Source organism: Brassica rapa, chromosome A04 (genome assembly GCF_000309985.2).
Source record: "Brassica rapa cultivar Chiifu-401-42 chromosome A04, CAAS_Brap_v3.01, whole genome shotgun sequence".
NCBI classification, from domain to species: Eukaryota; Viridiplantae; Streptophyta; class Magnoliopsida; order Brassicales; family Brassicaceae; genus Brassica; species Brassica rapa.
The window spans coordinates 20687205-20709228 of record NC_024798.2 but is presented as its reverse complement, the minus strand read 5'-3'; the positions used below and the strand labels follow the sequence as shown (position 1 = coordinate 20709228).

The 22024-nt window shown below is 34.5% G+C and overlaps 6 protein-coding genes and 1 long non-coding RNA gene across 9 annotated transcripts; 4 read left to right on the top strand and 3 right to left on the bottom strand.

Moving 5' to 3' along the window:
• Positions 1 to 210: 210 nt before the first annotated feature.
• On the bottom strand, positions 211 to 1983 carry LOC103866092 (signal recognition particle 14 kDa protein). Of its 2 annotated transcripts, none has more exons than XM_009143966.3 (5): positions 1922 to 1983; positions 1657 to 1731; positions 930 to 1023; positions 717 to 826; positions 211 to 501 (listed from the first exon to the last, which is right to left on the bottom strand). In XM_009143966.3, exons 2-5 carry the CDS (start codon positions 1657 to 1659, stop codon positions 340 to 342), a joined length of 369 nt encoding a protein of 122 aa, XP_009142214.1. In that variant the 5' UTR covers positions 1660 to 1731; positions 1922 to 1983; the 3' UTR covers positions 211 to 339. The 2 variants fall into 2 exon arrangements, with proteins under 2 accessions (XP_009142214.1, XP_033146479.1); XM_033290588.1 differs by having other exon boundaries at positions 1657 to 1755; positions 1919 to 1963.
• Positions 1984 to 2734: 751 nt separating this feature from the next.
• On the bottom strand, positions 2735 to 5186 carry LOC117133721. The gene is made up of 2 exons (XR_004457709.1): positions 5054 to 5186; positions 2735 to 4965 (listed from the first exon to the last, which is right to left on the bottom strand). It is a non-coding gene; the product is annotated as an uncharacterized LOC117133721 (long non-coding RNA).
• A 1186-nt stretch (positions 5187 to 6372) lies between these two features.
• On the top strand, positions 6373 to 9520 carry LOC103866097 (major pollen allergen Ole e 10). Its single transcript, XM_009143970.3, has 5 exons — positions 6373 to 6498; positions 6606 to 6846; positions 6931 to 8843; positions 8941 to 9181; positions 9267 to 9520. Exons 3-5 carry the CDS (start codon positions 8712 to 8714, stop codon positions 9299 to 9301), a joined length of 408 nt encoding a protein of 135 aa, XP_009142218.1. The 5' UTR covers positions 6373 to 6498; positions 6606 to 6846; positions 6931 to 8711; the 3' UTR covers positions 9302 to 9520.
• A 235-nt stretch (positions 9521 to 9755) lies between these two features.
• LOC103866099 (AAA-ATPase At5g17740) lies at positions 9756 to 11518 on the top strand. The gene is made up of 2 exons (XM_009143971.3): positions 9756 to 10705; positions 10854 to 11518. The coding sequence occupies exons 1-2, from the start codon at positions 9917 to 9919 to the stop codon at positions 11280 to 11282; spliced, it is 1218 nt and encodes a 405-aa protein (XP_009142219.1). The 5' UTR covers positions 9756 to 9916; the 3' UTR covers positions 11283 to 11518.
• Positions 11519 to 13532: 2014 nt separating this feature from the next.
• On the bottom strand, positions 13533 to 14202 carry LOC103866169 (AAA-ATPase At3g50940). The gene is made up of 3 exons (XM_009144047.1): positions 14168 to 14202; positions 13983 to 14064; positions 13533 to 13865 (listed from the first exon to the last, which is right to left on the bottom strand). Exons 1-3 carry the CDS (start codon positions 14200 to 14202, stop codon positions 13533 to 13535), a joined length of 450 nt encoding a protein of 149 aa, XP_009142295.1.
• Positions 14203 to 15482: 1280 nt separating this feature from the next.
• On the top strand, positions 15483 to 18293 carry LOC103866100 (protein IQ-DOMAIN 14). Of its 2 annotated transcripts, none has more exons than XM_009143972.3 (5): positions 15483 to 15720; positions 16156 to 16227; positions 16364 to 16457; positions 16550 to 17242; positions 17329 to 18293. In XM_009143972.3, exons 3-5 carry the CDS (start codon positions 16383 to 16385, stop codon positions 18145 to 18147), a joined length of 1587 nt encoding a protein of 528 aa, XP_009142220.1. In that variant the 5' UTR covers positions 15483 to 15720; positions 16156 to 16227; positions 16364 to 16382; the 3' UTR covers positions 18148 to 18293. The 2 variants fall into 2 exon arrangements, with proteins under 2 accessions (XP_009142220.1, XP_009142221.1); XM_009143973.3 differs by having other exon boundaries at positions 15485 to 15720; positions 16553 to 17242.
• Positions 18294 to 18526: 233 nt separating this feature from the next.
• LOC103866101 (probable L-type lectin-domain containing receptor kinase V.3) lies at positions 18527 to 22018 on the top strand. The gene has a single exon (XM_009143975.3). The coding sequence runs from the start codon at positions 18717 to 18719 to the stop codon at positions 20697 to 20699; it is 1983 nt and encodes a 660-aa protein (XP_009142223.1). The 5' UTR covers positions 18527 to 18716; the 3' UTR covers positions 20700 to 22018.
• Positions 22019 to 22024: the final 6 nt, after the last annotated feature.

The following is a 22024-nucleotide window of genomic DNA, read 5'->3' as shown; positions in this document are numbered from 1 at the left end:
TATATTATTTTGAATAAAGTATCAACGTTTCAATAAATATGATAATATATATTTAGTTTGTATATTCATAATGTTTTATAATTTATTTTCAGTATGTTATACATGTTATTTTGTATCCTTTTAAAATTCATGAACAACAGTTCGATTAAACACCCTTGTCAGTTTCGCTTTTGTTACTTGAAGAGATTCATAATCACAATTAAGGCTTCCTTTTTTAGGTTTGTCTTAAGGCTTTTTTTAATAAATGATTCTGTTCTTGAATGTCAATATCTTTCAAAAATTCAATTTATAAGCAATAATTGCAAATCAAATGAGAATACAAAAGAAAAAAAGAGAAGATCAAAGTTTCTTGGGTTTAGTAGAGGTTGAAGTGCTTTCTTTCTTTTCTGCCTCTGTTGGTTTTTTCCTGTCTTTCCTCTCCCTCTTCTTCAAAGCAGTCATGTGAGCTTTAAGAATGGTAGCATAAGATGCTTGAAATCTCAAATGATCCTTAGCCCCAACCTTAAAACACGAAAGCATTGCAACAAGTTAGCTTCACTGTAAACTTAAAGACCATTATTAATTTATAACAACTTAGGAAGTATGAGCAGAGGGCTAAGAAAGAATGTTATGTGTTATTGTTAACCATTCTCAAGTGAAAGTACAAACAATCTTTTGACTATGGTCTACTAATGATTCTAAAATAAATTATTGAGATCAATGAGAAGAACACATACCGAAGTAGAGATCGTTTTCTTAGCATCAGTAGCTCGAATAAGGCATCTGTACTCTATGGATTCACCAGCCGCGCTCAGTTTCCTCTTCTGCAGCTTCGACTTCAAAGATGCTGACACAACAAGTAACAATATAAATCATATATAAGTGAAGGAAGAAGGTCCATATGAAATTTGTCTGTCAAGTAAAAAAAGACTAAAACAGCCAAAGCTTACATCTTTTCAAAGTAACCCACACGGAACCCTTCTCTTTGCTTTTCTCGAACATGCTCGTGAGTTCATTCAGAAACGGATCCAACTGTAGTAAAACCTGAGAAGAACAAACAAGATTCCTATCAAAAAAAGGTTCTTTTCCCTCCAACAATCACTGAATGCTATAGTCTAGCGTCAATGAAAAATCAAATCCCAGCAAACAAGGTTCCATAAAAATAGTTTTTATTTTCAGTGAAACAATCATTGAATCCTATAGTCTAGCGTCAATGCTGAATCAAATCCCAGCAAAAAAATGTTCCATTAAAATAGTTTTTTTTAATCATTGAATCCTATAGTCTAGTGTCAATGCTGAATCAAATCCCAGCAAAAAAGGTTCCATCAAAATAGATTTTTTTTCTCATTGAATCCTATAGTCTAGTGTCAATGCTGAATCAAATCCCAGAAAGCAAGGTTCCACTAAAATAGTTTTTTTTTTTATTTCAGTGAATCCTATAGTCTAGTGCCAATGCTGAATCAAATCCCAGCAAAAAAGGTTCCATTAAAACAGTTTTTTTTTTCACTGAATCCTATAGTCTAGTGTCAATGCTGAATCAAATCTTAAGGAAAACACCAAACACTCGAAAACAATCTCAACACCAAAAGCTAAGAGCGAGCGCATCACACACACACATACTGTTTACAATACTTCAGCTTATATAGAGTATTCATATAGCTAAGGATCAAAATTTACCATTGTTTGAAAACCTCTGATGGATATGGCAGATCCTCCTCAAGCACTGAAAAAAAACTTCTTCTTCTTCTTCTCCTGTACCAGAAAGTGAGATCTGATCAAAATTGACTTTGCACTTAATCAATTTGAAATATTAAAAGCACAATTTAAACAAAATTACTCATAACCGTTTAGATTCTGATCGATTCGAAGCTAATTAAAATGATCAAATTACAAAAAAAAAAAAAAACCTACGAGATATAAGAATTAAAAAAAATTAACTTACCGGAGACTAGAGAAGCTGATGATCTGCTCTCGAACACCCCACCGGCCGGAGAAAATTTATTCGGTAGCTGCCGTAAATTAGGGCTTTATATCCACACTAATGGGCCTTTTATGCAAACTAATGGGCCTTCTTAAACACAACAAGTGTAAAGAATTGAACAGATTGCTTGTTTAAGGGCCTTTTATGCAAACTAATGGGCCTTCTTAAACACAACTAGTGTAAAGAATTGAACAGATTGCTTGTTTAATCAACTCCAAAATAATTAAATAAAATTTAAAAGAAATAATTTCATTCCGAATTTGATCAATAAGTAAATAGAATGAAATCTATTCATTTTTTTTATATTACATTCCTTTTTAGTCTACTAATTCCATAAAAAAAAACATTTGGGTGAACGTCTCTCTTTACATATATATAGGAGAACTTAAATCTAACTGTAAATAGCAAAGCAGAGTTGTAGAAGAGTTTTCAGAAGTCAAGAAAAATCAAATATGCCTAAAGCACACATAAGTCTTTGTTTCATCATCTTTTTATGTGTTTCGTTTGAAATTTTCATGAGTGTAAACTCGCAGGTACGTGTTTAACGATGACTCCAAAACAAATTTTGAAATGTAAAGAAAATTCAGACTCATATATAACTCTTTTTTTTTTCCATTTGAACTTGCTCTCTTTTGCAGAGCCAGGGAGATTGGTGTATAGCGAACTCTATTACGGATAATGATAAATTAATAAAGAACATAGACTTTGCATGTTCTAAAATCGATTGTGGAATTATTTTGGAAGGAGGTTCATGTTATGATCCTAATACTCCTCTTAATCACGCTTCGGTCGCCATGAATCTTTATTATCAAGCTCAAGGAAGACACCTAAGGGATTGCTATTTCGATGGCTCTGGTCTCATTACCATTATTGATCCTAGTGAGTTAGCTTCTCTAATAAATTATGTAACTCTTCTCTGTTAATCTTCAATCAATATCTTATCGTATTTTTCTCTTATTTTCAGGCTATGGGTGTTGCAAATTTCAGTATCGTAAGTAAAAGTATGCAAAACTTTGTATTGGTTACAAAATAAAATGAATAACAGAAAACTTTTTGTTTGATATCTAAAGTTTGAATGGTTCAATTTATCATATGCTACAATATTTGACTTTCTATCATTGTCATAACAATAAATAAATAGTTTATTCATTTACAAAAACTGCTAAGCTTTATAGTATTTACATCAAAAATCAATTAGTAATCAACTGACTGCAGGTACATATTCTTTATGATTTACTCAATATATTATCTTAGTAATTTGAAACAACACTACACTAGTACAATATATCAGCCTAGCTACGTATACAAAACATAAAATTTGTAATATTAATTTTTCTAACCATAAAATGTAGAATGGAAAATAAGTATTCATTAATTTACAACATCTGAAACGACTATAAATAAATAAAAAACTCAGTTCAAAATATCATGTGACTACAATAAAAGAAAGCCAAAGTCACACATGTATTCATAACAAAGAAAGTTATGCAAACTTTGGCAAACCACCGAAACATATACTAAAACCATTGACAAAGCCAAACCACAAAAGAAATGAGCATAATCCAAACAAAGTTTCATGGTTCAAGTTCAACACCTCTGCCACTTGTGCTGGAGTGATTTTGACTCCTTCAATTAGTTTAATTTATATCTCTGGGAATAGAGCATGCTCATTTACCTCCAAGTAATTTTCGGCCAGTGTTTTAAAACCTTCAAAGCCACATATCCCATGAGGATGTGCAAATCTATAATGCCTGGCCTGATATGAGATGGAGCGATCTTTTCAATGTGGTTAGTGTGAAGATTATGACCCTCTTTTCTCCATAGGAAGACCAAATGCCATCTATGCTATTTTGTATTCCTTCCAAAGACAAGCCTCCTTTCTTCTCTGCAGGAACGCCATCCTAATTATTAATTAACTTCGGTTTAAAAATTGTGCAGTTTTTTAAAGCTTGCATCTATTATTTCCAGAATGAACAAAAACAATTGAATGTACTCTTGAAATCAATTGAATACAAAGACACTGGCTATTCTATTATCTGATTCATAAATTACTAGATGTTCTATTGAATACAAATTCATTTTCTCTATATTTTTTCAGGTTATCCATGATCTATTCAATGGAATCAAGTTGGAATTAATTTAAGTTCAACAAGGTTGCGAAGAGTATAAGCACATACAAGTAAGTTTTTCTTGATAAAACATCATAGATTTTGTTCATTTAAAAAGTTATTTATTATTTATTTAGAAATAAATGAAATAACCTTATACTTTCCATAAAAGTATCCTTTATATATAAACAGCTCAAAAAGTTCATTAAAAGAAGGATGTTATAGGTCTATGTATTTTAGTGGATTTGAAAAGCTAAACCAGATATACATAAACCTGAATGCTTTTGAAATACTTTCTCAAACTAAAACACATGTTAAGTGAAAAATCAAAATTAAACCGGAAAATCAATTGCAAGAAGGTCAAGTATCGGTAATCAATTGAACCGGTTTGGTTCACCAACCCAATTAAAACGTTGAAAGCAGGTCAAGTATTGGTAATCAATTGAACCGGTTTGGTCTACCAACCCAATTATGATATCCTTTGCCCCTTTCTGAAGATTGTGATGTATATTAATAATTTTTAATCCCGGATGTAACCAGGAAGCTAGATGATGGGATGGTTGATAGTGATGGCAAATCAGAAGGCTCAGAAGATGAGTTTTACAAACAAGTGAGACAGATCAGAGAAGCTAAACGAGCTGCCAAAGCAAATTCTATTCAAGGTATGATTATAAAATGACTCTGACCCTGTGCAGACCGTCACATGTATTGTGTCCATCTCATTGACATGATTGTGTCGTTTCAGGGAACCATCATCGACCTTGTTATTACCAGAAACCGTGGATGGAAACGACTGATTTCAAATGAGGTTAGAATATTTCCAAAGTTACATACAACAAGATCTTCTTGTTACCCTGCACCCGTCTCTAAACCTTCTTTTTTTATCTCCACCAAAACCTAGATTTTGAGTAACAGAGGATTGACTCGACATCGCAACAAGGACAAAAAGAACCCGAGAAAGAACTACAGGGTAAAGTAAACTCACTTGGATTGTTAGTTTGTCCATTGTTAGTTTATTTGCCTCAGCTCAGATGTTTTTTGGTTGCAGGACAAGTACATGGACAAAGTCAAGAGACGTGGAGGACAAGTTAGAGAAATCAGGAAACCTTCTGGTTCATATGGAGGAGAAGTTTCAGGTATCAATCCCAACATAAGCCACAGAATCCGAATCAAGAATTAGCATCTTCTTCCTGTGTCATCTTGTTCTTCTTTCTCTTCTTTGTTTTGTATCTTTTATTGGATCTTCTACCTTGCATTTCACTCTGCTTCATTGCTTTGTAAAACTCGTTACCTTTAAAGCAAGCTAAAGAGTAGCTAGCTAAAATGTTCATCCAATTTTAGAGATTTTTTCTTTTTAGATTTTCAAATATATGATTATTAGATTGAAAAAAAAATCTACTATTAAAACTTTATTATGCATTTAATCTAATAAATAATTTAAGATATCATGAGTTTAGATTGTTACAACATTTTGTGCTGTTAAAAATTAATAATAACAAATAAACTTTTTTTATGTGAAATCAGACAAGTAAATAAGCAATCTCGATATCCTTGACAAATGATAGCTATATACAATAATAATCATAATTACTTAGTTATTTTGGTTTCATAAAGTATCTAAATATTATCTTAAAATATTTATAGCTATTAGCATAAAAATATAGGTCTTAAATTTGGTATTTGTATTTTACAGAAAGGCTTAATATAAGCAAACTGAAGAACGTGATTGCAGCACTTAGTTTATATCTCCAAGATTAGGACGACACATGTTACTGAAAATAATAACAGTTACTTTTGTTTATATTTTGTTATTACTTTAAATTAATGTCTTCAACTAGATTATCAATATTTGGAATGAAATCATATCAAAGTGCAACTGGAATATATTTTTTGGAATAAAATCTTGGTGAGTGCTTCAGTCCTTCATATTTCTTAAATTACTCACCAGTTAAAATGAAAAAAAAAATGGAAAGAGTATTCCATTTTATTACATATCATTCCATATCATTGCAGAAAAAATATTCCTTTGAAAAATCATTCCATATTAATTATTTTTACCATTTGTAATAAATGGAATGAAATTCCACAAAAGAAGTAAACAAAATTCAAAGTAAATCATTTCATTACAATTTGATCATGAATAAATAGAATGAAATATAATCTATTTTCTCCACATTCCATTCTTTTTTAGTTCACTAGTTTCATTTATATTTACCATTTACCGATATATTACTTAAAAGTTATTTTTGGCTGAACGTCTCTGTTTGCATATATAAGAGAGCTTAAATGTAAGTGTATATGGCAAACAAGAGCTTCAGAAGAGCTTTCAAACGTCAAGCAAGATCAAATATGCCTAAAGTACACATAAGTCTTTGTTTCGTCATCTTTTTATGTCTCTCCTTGCAAAATTTCATGAGAGTTAACTCACAGGTACCTGTTTAAGATTGCTCTAAAACAAATTTCAAAATGTTAAAAAAGTCCGTTTATATACATATATATATATATATTTTTTCCATCTGAATTTCTCTTTGTTGCAGAGCCAAGGATCTTGGTGTATAGCGAACGCTCTTACTGATAATGAAACATTATTAAAGAACATAAATTTTGCATGTTCACAAATAGATTGTGGAATTATTTTGGAAGGAGGTTCATGTTATGATCCTAATACTCCTCTTAATCACGCTTCTGTCGCCATGAATCTTTATTATCAAGCTCAAGGAAGACACTATTGGAACTGCCAATTCGATGGCTCTGGTCTCATTACCGTCATTGATCCTAGTGAGTTTGCCTCTCTACACAGTTATGTAACTCCTCTTTGTCAATCTTGAATCAATATCTTATTGTATTCTCTCTTATTTTCAGGCCATGGGAGTTGCAAATATCAGTATAAGTAAAAACATGCAAAGCTTTGTATTGGTTACAAAAATAAAATGAATAACAGATAGCTCTATTTATGTAATTTCATGTTTGCTATCTAAAGTTTGTGTGGCTCGATTTATCATATTCTACCATATTTGAGTTTCTATGATTCTACTATCATCGTCATAACAACAAATTAATACTTTATCCATTTACAAAAAAACTGTTAACCTTTATAGCTTTTACCTTAAAACGAATTAGTAATAAACTGATTGGTACATATTCTTTATGATTTACTTCTGATATGAGATATTACTTTTAACTTGTCTTCTCGAAATGATGATTCATGGCACTTTGTGTGCTTTAATTACTGCTTTATCGATTCGGGTTAGTGATCGATTTTTATAAGTTTATGATACAATCCACATATGAATTTAATGTAATGACATAGGTAGGGTTAATTATGTGTTAATGCGGTAAAATCTAATCTATATATCTCACACACGAGCCAAGGTGGCAGCATACGTAGACGAATTATAATGGGAAATGAATGTGGGAAGAAGACTTGTCTTGTCACTTAGATTAAACATTTATTCTGGCTTGAGTAGTTGAGTTTATATATTTATTTTTATCAATTTGAACTTTATAATATAGTGCGTTTAAATTAGTAAAACCATTATTCAAGTTCTTAGTATAGTTGTCCATGGTGGAGAAGAGTTTGTACTCATTTGAGTAGTAATTCAAATGGTAAATAAGAGTTACGAAGATTGAAGAGAGTTCTTCTAATGTTTGTAGCAATTTTGTTTTGTGTTCTCATTTTGATCAAAAGAGTTTTTAAGCAAAAACATTTTCTGTTTTGGTTAATAAGTTCTAAGATAAACCAACCTGAACATATATAATTCAAACTGGTTATCTCAAGAGAAATCAGGAAGCCGGTTCATATGGAGGAGAAGGTTCAGGTATCAATCTCAACATAAGCCGGAGCATCCGAATCAAGAATTAGCCTCTTCTTCATATGTCATCTCTTACTGGATATTCTTCTACTCTGCATTACACTCTGTTTCATTAGTTGAGCAAATCATTGTTTTGTAATTTTTGATGTTTAATCTGTCTTCATACATTTTCATCTCAAGAAGAAGAAAAGTTGTTTATCCTTCAGGCAAGCTAAAGAGTATCTACTCTAAATGTTCGCCCCAATTACAGATATTCTTTTCTTTTAGATTGAAAAGGTAAATTGTAATTATTATGAGTTTAGATGTGTAACAAAATCTAAGATGATACGACAATTTGTATTGGGTTTTTTTTTTTTGAACAACCATGTTGGTTGTTAAAAGTTAATAATAACAAATAAACTTTTGTGAAATCTGGTAAATAAGTAAGAGCTCTAGTTTTTTCTTGACAAATGATAGCTATATATAAAAGTCTATATAATCATATAGACATAAATACTTAATTAATTGTTTTGGTTTCATACAGTTTCTAAATATTATCTTAAAATATTTATAGCTATTATCATAAAATATAGAAGTCTTAAATTTGATATTTGAATTTTTCAGAAAGACTTAATATAAGCAAACTGAAAAACGTGATTGCACAGACTTTAGTTTATATCTCCAAGATTAGGACGACATGTGTTGCTGAAAAAAATGACAGTTACTTTTGTAAAGTTTTGAAAAGAGCTTATGTTTACCTTTTGTAATTACTTTAAATTTATAATACTTAAATGTGTTTTTTTTTGAGGTAAACGTCTCATACATATATAAGGAACTTAAATCTAAATGTAAATGGCAAAGCAGAGCTGTAGAAGAGTTCTCAGACGTCAAGCAAAATCAAATATGCCTAAAGCACACATAAGTATTTGTTTGATCATCTCTTTATACTTTTCTTCGGAAAATTTCACGAGAGTAAACTCACAGGTACATGTTTAAGATTACTCCAAAACAAATTAAAAATGTAAATAAAAACCAGTTTTGTATATATTTTTTTTCCATTTGAACTTGCTCTTTGTTGCAGAGCCAGGGACATTGGTGTATAGCGAACCATGTTATGGATAATGAAAGATTACAAAAGAACATAGATTTTGCATGTTCTAAAATCGATTGTCGGATTATAATGGAAGGAGGTTCATGTTATGATCCCAATACTCCGCTTAATCATGCTTCTGTCGCCATGAATCTTTATTATCAAGCTCAAGGAAGACACCAAAGGGATTGCTACTTCGAAGGCTCTGGTCTCATTACAGTCATTGATCCTAGTGAGTTAGCCTCTTAAAAAAATTATGCAACTTTTGTCTGTCAATCTTGTATCAATATCTTATTATTATTTTTCTTTTATTTCAGGCTATGGTTGTTGCAAGTATCAATATCGTAAGTAAGAGGATGCAAAGCTTTGTATTGGTTACAAAAATAAAATGAATAACAAAGAACTCTAGTTATGGAGTTTCATGTTTTGATATCTAAGTTTGAATGGTTCGATTTATCATCTGCTACAATATTTTAGTTTTCTATCATTGTAAGAACAATAATTACTTTATCCTTTACAAAAACTGATGAGCCAGTTAGTAATAAACTGACTGATACTCTTCTACTTTGCATTTCACTCTGCTTCATTACTTAGCAAATCATTGCATTTTAATTTTTGATGTTTAATCTGTCTTCATACATTTGCATTTAAAGGGAAAAAATTTGTTTAGCCTTCAAGCAAGCAAAAAGATTATCTAGTTAAATGTTCACCCAATTTTTTAGATTATTTTCTTTTAAAAATTTAAATATATGAAAAAGTAAAGTGTCTGGTTCGAATCCGAGTGAAGCCAACTTTTTCGTTTGTTCTCTCTCTTCTTTTTCTTTTTTTTTTTTTTTTTGTGAACAAATAAATATTGTTTGATCTCTCTCTATATAAAAAAAGACTAAACCCTGAGACGATGCCCTAATCTGTTTAGAGATCTCCCTTGTTTTGCATCGACTGTCTCGGCAGCTGCGGTTTATATATCATGATGATCAAATTGATCAAATCAATGTTTCAGGCAATAACTCGTCCGATTCAATACCTGATAATCTCTTATCTTCGGTATGTTTCCGGATCTCCTTCATTGACTGATACAAAACATGATCATTACGTCACCACGCTTGTCATCGAACACTCATACAAGTCTGTGAGGGAAAACATCCTCTATTCCTCCACTCACGCTTATGTTTTCAATAAGCTCGGCATTCACCCGGTCAATTACCATGTCGGCGAACTCACATTAGCCGATAGCTACCAAGGGATCGAGCTCAGCTGGAGAATTTTCTATAATAATAAAAGTATCGGAAGGGAATCATTCGAGCTGAAATTTGACAAAAGACACAAAGACTTGGTCTATAACTCTTACCTACCTTACGTAGAGAGCACGACAAAGGAGATGACGACAATTCCGGAGGTGCACATATATTCTCACTCCTTTGACACTTGGGAAACCAAGCCCCTCGAGCACCATTCGACCTTTGAAACAATTGCTATGAAGGAAGAGCTCAAGCGTGGCCTCATCCACGATCTTGATATGTTCGTCCAAAGGAAAGATCTCTACGATAGAGCTGGGAGACCTTGGACGAGAAGTTACTTGCTGTATGGTCCACCGGGGACAGGGAAGACGAGCCTCGTGGTTGCTATGGCTAAGTACCTTAACTTCGATGTCTACGACCTACAGCTCTCGAGAGCGGTGGAATGCTACTTCAATCCAAGAAAACTGCTTTCAGGAGTCATGAACAACTCTATTCTCCTCGTAGAGGATATAGATGAGGTTTGCCTATTATTTTTATTTTATTTTTATTTATGCATTACATTTATATATCTTTTTATTATACTTGGAAATCCCAAGCTTTGATTATTATACATATGTTCAAACTGTTTGGTGTATTTTTCTTTTTGTTTTCTGGTGTGGTCGATAGGGATCGACGGTGTTGGTATTATCAAAACTGTTGAGTAGCCTAACACTAGGGACACCATGGGGAGAAGCACGCATCGTAATATTCACGACGAAAAACAAGGATATGATTGACCCAACATTGCTAAGTCGTATGAGTATGGAAATTTACATGGGACATTGCTGTTTTGAGGGCTTCAAAGTGTTGGCGTCTAACTACTTGGGCCTCTCTCATGTCGACAATGATGAGCCACACCGTCTCTATCGAGACATCAAACGTTTGATTGATGGACAAGTTATCACACCAGCTCAAGTCACGGTGGAGCTAATGGAGAGCGAAGATGTTGATGTGGTACTCGAAGGTCTGGTGACGACTTTGGAGAGTTTAACATCAGATAAGATTGATGATGATGAAGATGAGGAAAAACATTTGGCATGTTTAAGAGACTTATGAGCCAGTCATATAAACTTGAAGCTAGTCTTGCTAATCTTCCACAACATCTATTTTTTAAAATTAATTTGCAAGTAACCAAATTTTATGTGTTGATTATTCTTTTAGTTCATTAAAAGCTTGTGATTCGCGGGTGCTGGTCATCCGTAATGCCCATAACTCGGTCATCTAATAATTCCAATTTTTTAGTTTTTTTTTTTTGTATTGGAAAAAGAAAGTATAGAGGTGTTGTCGTTGAAGATCTTTGCCAATTTTAATACCAAAAAAACTCAATGACTATATACAGTATTGCTGCTTTGAGGAACGAAATACAGTATTGCTGCTTTGCCAATTCTCATCTTAACAAGCTCGGTAACGTGCTCTCTTGTAATTCCAAGGTAGTATAAATTTTAATTCAAGCTAATACTCTTTTCTATGACTTATATATATCTTCACCTACGGATCTTAATAAATATATATACGTGCGTATATCGATTGTAAAAGAAGATTTTGAGATGGCTTTTAGGGTCTTACAGCTTCTCCAACCCAAATATTACGTACATCGTTAGCAATTTTCTCATGTCCATTCAATTTGGTGTTATTAACTCACGAATACTATCTTTTCATGATATCTTGTTATAATTCTTAGTTTCAGTTGAGGCTTTTTTTTTAGTTGACAGTATATTTAACTCTACAAAAATCGAGGATCATTGATTTTTAATGTATCTACGTATATTGATTTTGAATATTCAAACTTGTAAGTAGTAAGAAACAACAAACCCTAGAGATCTCCGACTCCGACCAAACCCTTCTACCCCCAGAGACTGACTATTACGGAGACTATTCAAAGGACGGTCATATAATCTTCAAAGCATCTTATGTTGTGACGACAGGTTAGATCTCTTGCTTGACATCATGGAGATTCTTAAGTCTCTTCAAAGCATTTTTTTTTTTACATAACGCTCTTAAGTTGCTGCTCGAGCGGTCAAGCAAGTCTTTGATGGAACGTAGTTCTTCACTTCTTCTGGTGGTGGTGGAGGAGAGCGGTCGGTCAAAACGTCGCCGTGCGCTGGGTTACATCATAATGGTGTGAGATCATGAGAGTACATGAATTAAAAAGTCTTTAATTGGCTCACATATAGGGTACGATCATATTTAACTTGCTTATAATTACCAAAGCCTTTTCATTGTCTATTTGATAATGTTCTATGGTTTTAGTTGTAAGTCGTGGGAGTGTAAGCAAAGTGTTGTAAAGTATGTTTTGTGTGTTCTTTTTTTCTTTTCTTTTTCAAGAAGAAGAAAAAGATGATATAAATATTTAATTATAAAGAATGAATATTTTTGATGCTATTTCTTCATTATTTTCTTTGAGTTGTTGGTGTGAGTACTACTAGGGTTTTGAGATATGTGAGAATAGTTGTCGACGTAGAAGAATCTAATTAACAGATGTGATTGGTGTAAGTCCAAAAGAAACTAGACTTTGATATAATACACTATATATATGTAAATGTGTATAAGTACATGGTGAATAGAAGTCTATATTTGAATGCTAATAGTTTCAAAGCGACCCTTATGTCACCTTTGTTCCCAAATGACATCTGATCCGATCCCTCGAAGCTTTTTATTTGTGTTGTGAATCAAAATTCCTTAGTCTTGTTCGCCTTCTCTGTAACTTGTCAACTCGCACTTCAACAGAAAAATAAAAACAGAGCCCTCTTTAGGCTCCCAACGAGGTCTCTATTCCTGAAGACAAGGAGTATGAGATGGACGGCGAGGTGGGTCGAGGACACTTGCTCGGCCAAGGGTAAAAAAGGCAGCCTGAAGGGTCAAGAAGAAGTTGCTGTTAAAGTTATTCATAAAGCCAAGGTTTTCACTTCTTTAAGCTTGAAAAACTCATGACTTTCTCTGTTACTTCTAGTTGATTCTTCTCTTGTTCCATTCCCATATGTGAATAGAAACAGATATTCACCCCGTCTGTGTGGCCAGATTGTTCATTGCTCTGACTCATCGCTTTGACTGGTCACAAGCAACTGTATTCATTGCCGAAAAGTAGGTGTATATCAAAAGCCTTTGTCTGTTTTTAGCAAAACAATGAATGTGAATTGAAATATAAGTAGGCGTGTAACAAAAGAAAGTTACCCACACAGAAAAGAAGTCAACAAAGTTTCATCTTTTTAATTCTGCTCAAGATCAAATAGAAGCCTCCTCATCTTCTCCCTCATTTTCTCCCTCATCTAGCAGCTTCACCAAATCTGTAAGGGCTGAGTCAACATCTTAGTTTCTTGTGAAGACCTCTGCTACCCTGGCTGGAGTGATTTGCACTTCAGTTAGCTTACTCTGTATGTAAGAGAAGAGGGCATGATCATGTATCTCCAAGTAATTTTCAGAAAGTGTCTTGAAAGCATCATAGCCGCAGTATCCCATGTAAACTTTCGTGTCAATCCTGCCAGGCCTTATAAGGCGTGCATCAATGTCGTCCATGTGGTTTGTGGTGTAGATGATAATCCTCTCTTCACCACAGGAAGTCCAAACCCCATCCAGAGAGTTCAAAATCATAGCCAAAGACAGACCTCCTTCTTTCTTCTCGTTCCCCGTAGCAAGACCATCCTATTTATCATATTAGGAAAAACAAAACACACAGAAAAGAAAAAGGGAAGTTACCTTCTTAGAAAGTTCTAAGAAAGGTCAATAACACAGAGAAAGAAAGACAAAAACAGAAGTTACCTTAGAAGATCCCAGATCAATTGAATGGCTGTCGATATCTTCAACAAGAAGGATTGATCGATTACCAACAGAGGAAATGAGCCTTCTCAATCCAGAATCATCTTTATTAACTCCAAGTTGAAGATCATACAAATCAAAACCCAAATAGTTGGCAATTGCAGCAACTAAACTGGTCTTTCATGTACCAGGTGGCCCATAGAGTATGTAGCCTCTCTTCCATGCTCTACCCACTCTCTAGTAGAAGTCCTTCCTGTTTATGAACTTGTTGAGATCATTTATGAAGATCTTCTTTCTCTTAGAGTCCATGGCAAGGGTCTCAAAGGTTGATGGGTGGACAAGATGAACTTTTTCCCATTTGTTGTTGGATGAGTGTGTGTAGATCAACAGACTTGCTCTTGGCTTTTAGAAGAGCTGATGTGCTTGAAATATGTGGAAGATAGTGATTTATCAGCACTTCTCTGTGTTTCTCCTCACATGTGATCTCTATGAACTCATTGACTAATATTTTGTATGGATCAGCAGTATCCAGCTTGATGCATTTAAACTCAAATCTTATTCCATTGAACACATCAGGAATGAGGAAGGAAAAGAACATAGAGTTCAATGGTTATCGACAATCTCACAAAGATTTTGCAAGTGTATATATCTTCCATAGAGAACTTTTAGGAACTGAAAAAATGGAAAATAAGAGTTACGAAACTAGCATAAGCCAAAGCTGTGAACATATGAAATATAACTATGCAAAATTATTAATTAACATCTGTTTAAAAATTGTGCAGTTTTTTAAAACTTGCATCTATTATTTCTAGAATGAACAGAAAAAAATTGAATATACTCTTGCAATCAATTGAATACAAAGACACTAGCTATTTTATTATCTGATTCATCAATTACTAGATGTTCTATTGAATACAAAGTCATTTTCTCTATATTTTTTCAGGTTATCCATGATCTATTCAATGAATCAAGTTGGAATTAATTTAAGTTCAACAAGGTTGCCAAGAGTATAAGCACATACAAGTAAGTTTTTTTTGATAAAACATCATAGATTTGTTCATTTAAACTGTTATTTATTATTTATTTAGAAATGTATATAAACATGTATAAATTTTTTAAAAATAAATAATTTATTATCGAATATTCGTTTAGTTTATTTCTAGGAAAAGACTATTCTCCATATAAAACACTACCAAGTTTTTTTTAGCTGGCATAGACTATCAAATGATCCAATAAAAATCTACTAGTCTAATACAAATCCACCATACTATTATGTGTTACCGTTTGGTATACTAGTGAAGAGTTTTTGAGTTTGTGGTTACAATGAGGTAAAAAAAATGGTGGGCCAAGGTTGAGTGATAAAGTGACCAACTGTTCCTCTATTTTCATGATGATAATCGATCTAATTAAAAGAAACAAAAAAAAAAACAAAAGGTAAGAGAAAATAGAAAAGCAAAAGTTTGAAATCATCCCTTACCAACTAGTCCCAGATCCAAAGTTGCAGACTTTTCAACAATTTCAAAGTAATTTTACTCATAAACCCAAAGAAAAGATTAGAAGACTAATACTTTTCTTTAAATGGCCATTATAAAAATACAATTAAATAGTCTCTACAAAACTTTGTATGTGAGAGCTGAGAGGAAACAGAGGAAAATCACCAGACCAGAGTCTTTCTTCTCTGGCTGCTTATGTGGCCTCTCTCTCTAGAGAAGGCAAAGCTACCAAAATTCTCAGAACCAAGGTATGTAGTTCTTGTTGCTTGTGAATTATTTGTGTTCTCTTTGATTTAATATTCATTTTTCACTTTCTAGTGTTCTAGATTGTTTCAAAAGATCTGTCTGTTCTTGTTTTTTGTTGTTGTTGTCTTCCTGTGTTTCACTAATACAATTCTCTAAGCAAAGTTTTCAACTTTCAATTTTGTAATATCAGCATATTAAATTTCAAGAGCTTTTACACTTACAAAACTGTCTCTGTCTCTGTCTTCTGCATCAAACAAGCAAATTTTTGTAGTTCACCTAATTTGAAGGGAAGATATATAGTTGGCCTAAGATTTGTCATAAAAGTTAAAACTTCCTTTTTCATGGAAGCTCAACAACTTGTAACATATCTCTCTTAGGCAGTTTTTGTATTGTGTTCTTTGATCTTATGTAACTGCTGATTCATTTAAATCATGCAGGTCACGCTTTTTGTTGTGGGGAGCAATCATGCTAACTTGCAGCTTCGTGCAACGTCCTAGCCATCAATCTCTGTAAGAAACGCTTCTAAAGAAAATTTCAGTTTTAATCAAGTACACAATTGTATGCATAGATCTTTAAGACTAGCATAAAGGTTTCTCCCTTTGAGGTGTTAGAAAGAAGGTTAGAGTTATGTTTTTATTGTGACAGGTAAGGGAATGTTGGAGAAATGGGGAAGAAAGGAAGTTTGTTTTCTGCAATCAAAAGTGTGTTTACTCCACAGTCCAAAGAGAAGCTAGGCAATGTAAGCTGGATTTTGTTTCTTCTACAAAAATGTTGGATTTAAAGAGTTTTTTACTGTGCTTGATAATGGGATTACTGTGGCTTTTTTGGTAGCAGGAAGCAGAGAGAAAGAGTGGGAAAGAAAAGAGTAAGAAGAAAGGCTTTGGGAAGCTAAAGCGTGGAGAGAGCAGTTCATTTCTTCCCATCTTCAGAGAGCCTAGTAGTATTGAAAAGATTTTGGCAGAAGCTGAGAGAGATCATAATCTTGTTTTCAGGCCTCCTACTCCTCCTGATCAATCAAATCCACCCTCAGCCTCTCCTCCACCTCCTCTGAGGCCTGCTTCTCCACAGTCTCCTCCTCCTAGAGATAATGACCTTCCAAGATTGGATTCTTCAAGATCGCTTTCACAGAATCCCCCTGATGAATCAAAGCCATCACCAGCCTCTTCAAGTAGTCCTCTGAAGCCTGGAGTTCTTTCTCCAAAACCAACTTCACCAAGAGTTGTCTACCCACAAACAGTCTCTATAAAGCCTCCTTCTCCAAGACCAACTTCACCAAAGCCTCCTTCCGCAAGAGAGGCTTCTCCAAGAGCAGACCCACCAAGGTTGGATACTCCAAGACCACCTTCACCAAAGCCTCCTCCAAGAGCAGAACCATTAACCTTGGATACTCCAAGACCCACTACGCCTAAGCCTCTCTCTCCAAGGGCAGAACTGCGAGAGGAGATTGTTTCTAGACCAGAGCCAACTCTCCTGGCCCAACATGCTTCTGCAACAAAGATACAAGCAGCTTTCAGAGGTTACACGGTACGTATACACATTCTAGTTTCTGTTTTAAAGTTACACTAGCCTCCATATCCAAAACAAGAGAGTTGTTGATTTGGATGAAACAGGCAAGGAGGAGTTTCAGAGCTCTCAAAGGTTTAGTCAGGCTTCAAGGAGTGGTGAAAGGATACAGCGTGAAGCGTCAGACAGTAAACGCAATGAAGTACATGCAGAAACTGGTCCGCGTCCAATCCAAAATCCAGTCACACCGCACAAAAATGTCAGAAAACAAAACACAAGTTGAGAAAGATGCTGTTAATGATCATTGGGACGACAGTGTGCTGACAAAAGAAGAAAGGGACGCGAGATCACAGAGAAAAATCGATGCAATCATCAAGAGAGAACGGTCCATGGCCTATGCATACTCTCACAAGGTAACACCCAAGTCTGCTCACGACGTTGGGCTCCCTCTATGGTGGAACTGGGGAGATCATCAGCTCCCTCTTGCTAGTCCTGCACCGAGCCATTACAGGCTAACACCAACAAGACTGAGCCCAAGATATTCCAGAGGAAGACTAAGAGGTGGTTCTCCTTTTAAGGATGATGACAGCCTCACAAGCTGCCCTCCATTCCCAAGCTACATGGCTCCAACGCTCTCTGCCAAGGCCAAAGTTAGACCAAACAGCAACCCGAAAGAGAGAGTGATGGGCACACCATCATCAGTCAGCAGCGAGAAGAGGAGAGTGTCGTATCCACAAGCGCAACGAGGTCAAGATGTGTTTAGATGGAACAAAGGATCGTTGCTCATGAGCAACAAAGGAGGTCCTGGTTCTTCACCTGGAGGTGTGGTGGTTCTTGAAAAGCGCAAGACGGTTAAATCAGTAGGGAATTTGAGCGTTGATTCTACTGTCTCGATGTCTAGTAAACCGTTTAACAGATATGTGTGATTTGTTTTTGATGGAACATGTTTTTTTTTATGTTACATTTGCTTCATTTGTTGGTGGTGTTGATTTTTGAGTGTTGATTATGAATTTACCAATGTAATATAATGAAAAGGAAAAACAATGACAAGAGGATTTGGTTTGAAGTAGAACTTTTGAAGGCATATAAAAAAGAAAAAAAAATTAAAAACATAGCTGTCGGTTTTGTCTTTGCAGATCTTTGACTAGTTCATATGATTCTTGTGCAAAGCAACTAGTTTACTTTTCATGTTTCTTCTTAAAGATACAGCCTTGCTTAAATTAATTGGTTTCAGCCTTTCAGGCATTGACTAGTTCTTATGTTTTCTTTGAGGGAAGTCACTAGTTTACTTTTTATGTTGCTTCTTAAATATACAAAACTTGCTTAATTAATTGGTTGCAGGCATTGACTTTGCAACATGTAGCCATCTAACTCTATATTTTTAGTCTCTCCAGGTCTTTGACTAGTTCATGTGTTTTTTTGTTGTGGCTTAGTTGTCTTTCATCAAGCTCTCCAGGACATGAATGATTACAGAAACTAACTATTCAATCCATCAATGATCATGTCTGATCAAATCCTCTCACATGCCGTTTTCTTGATCCTTGTTCTGTTCTGTTGCACTGAACACACCCATGGCAAGCTGATTATGCAAGGATCAGCCGGATTCGTCAAAGGTTTCAGAACGTTGACGAGCACCAAGAAGCACACATATGGCCAAGCCTTCCACGACGAGATACTCCAGTTCAAGAACTCCAATGGTACCATGACATCTTTCTCCGTCACCTTCTTCTTCGCTATCGTCCCTGAGCATAAGCGCAAAGGCTCTCACGGTATGGCCTTTGTGATCTCTCCCTCAAGAGGGATCACAAACGCATCTGCTGATCAGTACCTTGGAATCTTCACCAAAGCAAACAATGGGAACATGTCTAATCATATCTTCGCTGTTGAGCTTGACATAAACAAAGATGATGAGTTTGGTGACATTGATGACAACCATGTCGGTATCAACATAAACGGCATGAGGTCTGTTCTATCTGCTCCTGCTGGTTATTATGATCAAGAGGGGCATTTCAGAAGCCTCTCTTTGATCAGTGGAAACCTACTTAGACTCACTATCTTGTATAGCCACAAGGATGCACAGATCAATGTCACTTTATCATCACCAGAGGAAGGTTATTATCCAAAGAAGCCACTTCTTTCTCTGAAACAAGATCTCTCACCGTACTTTTCGGAGAAAATGTATGCAGGCTTCTCAGCCTCTACCGGCTCGGTTGGAGCAATGCATTACATGTGGGTTTGGTTTATAAACGGCTACATCACTGTTCCAAATCTTGACTTAGGGATACCAAAGTTTCTATCATATCCCATAACAAAAACTAAGGTAGCTCTGATAGTTTTGGGGACAAGCTTGGCCTTGGCTCTCTTTGCTGCGCTTGTTGCTACAGGTTTGAGTTTCTTCTTCTATAAGAGACATATGAAGGTTATGGAGGTTTTAGAGGAATGGGAGATCGAATGTGGACCTCATAGGTTTTCTCACAAAGAGCTTTTCAAAGCCACAAACGGTTTCAAACAGCTTCTAGGGAAAGGAGGCTTTGGTCAGGTCTTTAAAGGGACACTTCCAGGTTCCAACGCAAAGATTGCTGTGAAACGTGTTTCTCACGGCTCGAGTCAAGGCATGCGTGAGTTCTTGGCTGAGATAGCTACCATTGGTCGTCATAGACACCCGAATCTAGTCAGGCTTCTTGGTTACTGCAGGTACAATGAAGAGCTCTACTTGGTTTATGACTTTATGCCCAATGGTAGTCTTGACAGGTACCTCCACGGAGGATCATCAGATCAAGAAGAGCTTTCTTGGAGTCAACGTTTCAAGATCATCAAAGATGTTGCATCTGCACTAGCCTATCTCCACCACGAGTGGATGCAAGTTGTGGTTCATAGAGACATCAAGCCAGCTAATGTACTAATAGACGACAAGATGAATGCAAGTCTTGGAGATTTTGGACTGGCTAAGCTATATGATCAAGGACACGAAGCTCAGACCTCTAGAGTAGCCGGAACGTTTGGTTACATGGCACCAGAGCTCATGAGAACGGGGAGACCAACCACGGGAACAGATGTTTACGCCTTTGGTGTTTTTATGCTTGAAGTTTCTTGCGGTAGGAAGCTCTTTGAGCCGCGAGCTGAGCCTGAAGAGATTGTTCTTGCTGATTGGGCGATTAACCGCTGGGAGAAAGGTGATATCATTGAGGCGGCTAGTGAAAGAATCAGACGAGAGTATGACAAGGGGCAGCTTGAGGTTGTTTTGAAGCTGGGAGTGTTGTGTTCGCATCAGGCTGAAGAGGTTAGGCCGGATATGGCTACTGTGGTTAAGATCTTGGAGGGAGTTTCTGAGCTTCCGGATAATTTGCTTGATGTTGTTAGGACTGAGAAGTTGGGGAGATGGTATGAGATGTATGGAAAGGTGCTTGATGTGGAGGTGACAATGGAGTCTGGAGGTAACTTGACGGTCACGGAACCGTTGACTTCTGTCGGACGGTAAAAAGTGGTTGGTGAGGGTTTAATAACATGTGACGGTGTTTGCTTCTACAATTGTTTTTGTTGTTGTTTGAATGCATCATTTGGTTTATGTGTTTGTGTGTTTAGTCTCATGTTGAAAGACAAACTTGTATGCATCTAATATGGGTTTGGGATATGTGAATTTTTTTTTGAAAGGCTTAGAAAGGTTTAGGTTTCTTAAAGCATAAAAAGATAGTATCAAACGTATACAATAGGTCGTAATGGTATTGTAAATTTGGATTTGAAAAAAAAAATCACCAACAATGATTCTAAGTTCTAACAAATCTATATTATAATTAGGATAAGACGCATGATGATTTTATTTGTATATATTATCGATAATTTTTTTTTTATATATTTGATCATTTTATTTATATATATACAATATTTTTTATTGTTATTATATAATTTCTTTTCGATAGACCGGATCAATTTTTATTAAAAATTGTGGAATTAAACTATAATTAATATATCATGGATTAATAGGATTGGACATTAAACAAATTATGACACAAAAAGTTTATTTTTTTCCACCGAACATATTTTTGAAAAAAATGAACATTATTGTTTCAACAGTTGAATTATTTTGACATTTCTTTTTCATATGGTTTTGAAAGGTTTCAGATCAACTATCAAATTGATACATGTCATTTTAATGTTTGTACTCGTATGCTTACAGAAAATTTACATTTTTGTAATTTAAAATCGTTTTAAAAATTCAAAATATAGCATATAAGACAAAATCTAACATATAAAAAATATAACATATAAATTTTCTTCATTTTTGTAATTTAAAGTCATTTTAAAAATTTTAAAATATAACATATAAGATTTCCTCATTATTGTAATTTAAAGTCATTTAAAAAATCAAAATATAACATATAAGAAATAATCTAATTTTTTTAATTATATGGTTAATGTGATTGTTTAATTTTTAATTAAACAAAAGTGAAAAAAAGATGCAAAAATTGTTATCAAATTTTTATTATTCATAGTCATTAATTGCTATATATATGTTAATTATATTAGGTAATTCCGTAGTTTTATTTAGGAAAAAATACACGCTTTTTATATTTTTGGTTAATACAATGTTTTCTATTAATTAGATTTTCAATTGATTCTTAAGTGACATCCTAATTAAATGATACAGTAGTGTCTCTTTTAAATTAGTATAAACCTAAGATTACAACTTTTAAAATGATTCTCAATTAATATATAGGGGATGATTCTCAATTAATATATATGACTCTCTCCTGAAGACGACACGTCAGCATCAAGTGAGTCCCACTTTAAAAAATATGAAAAATG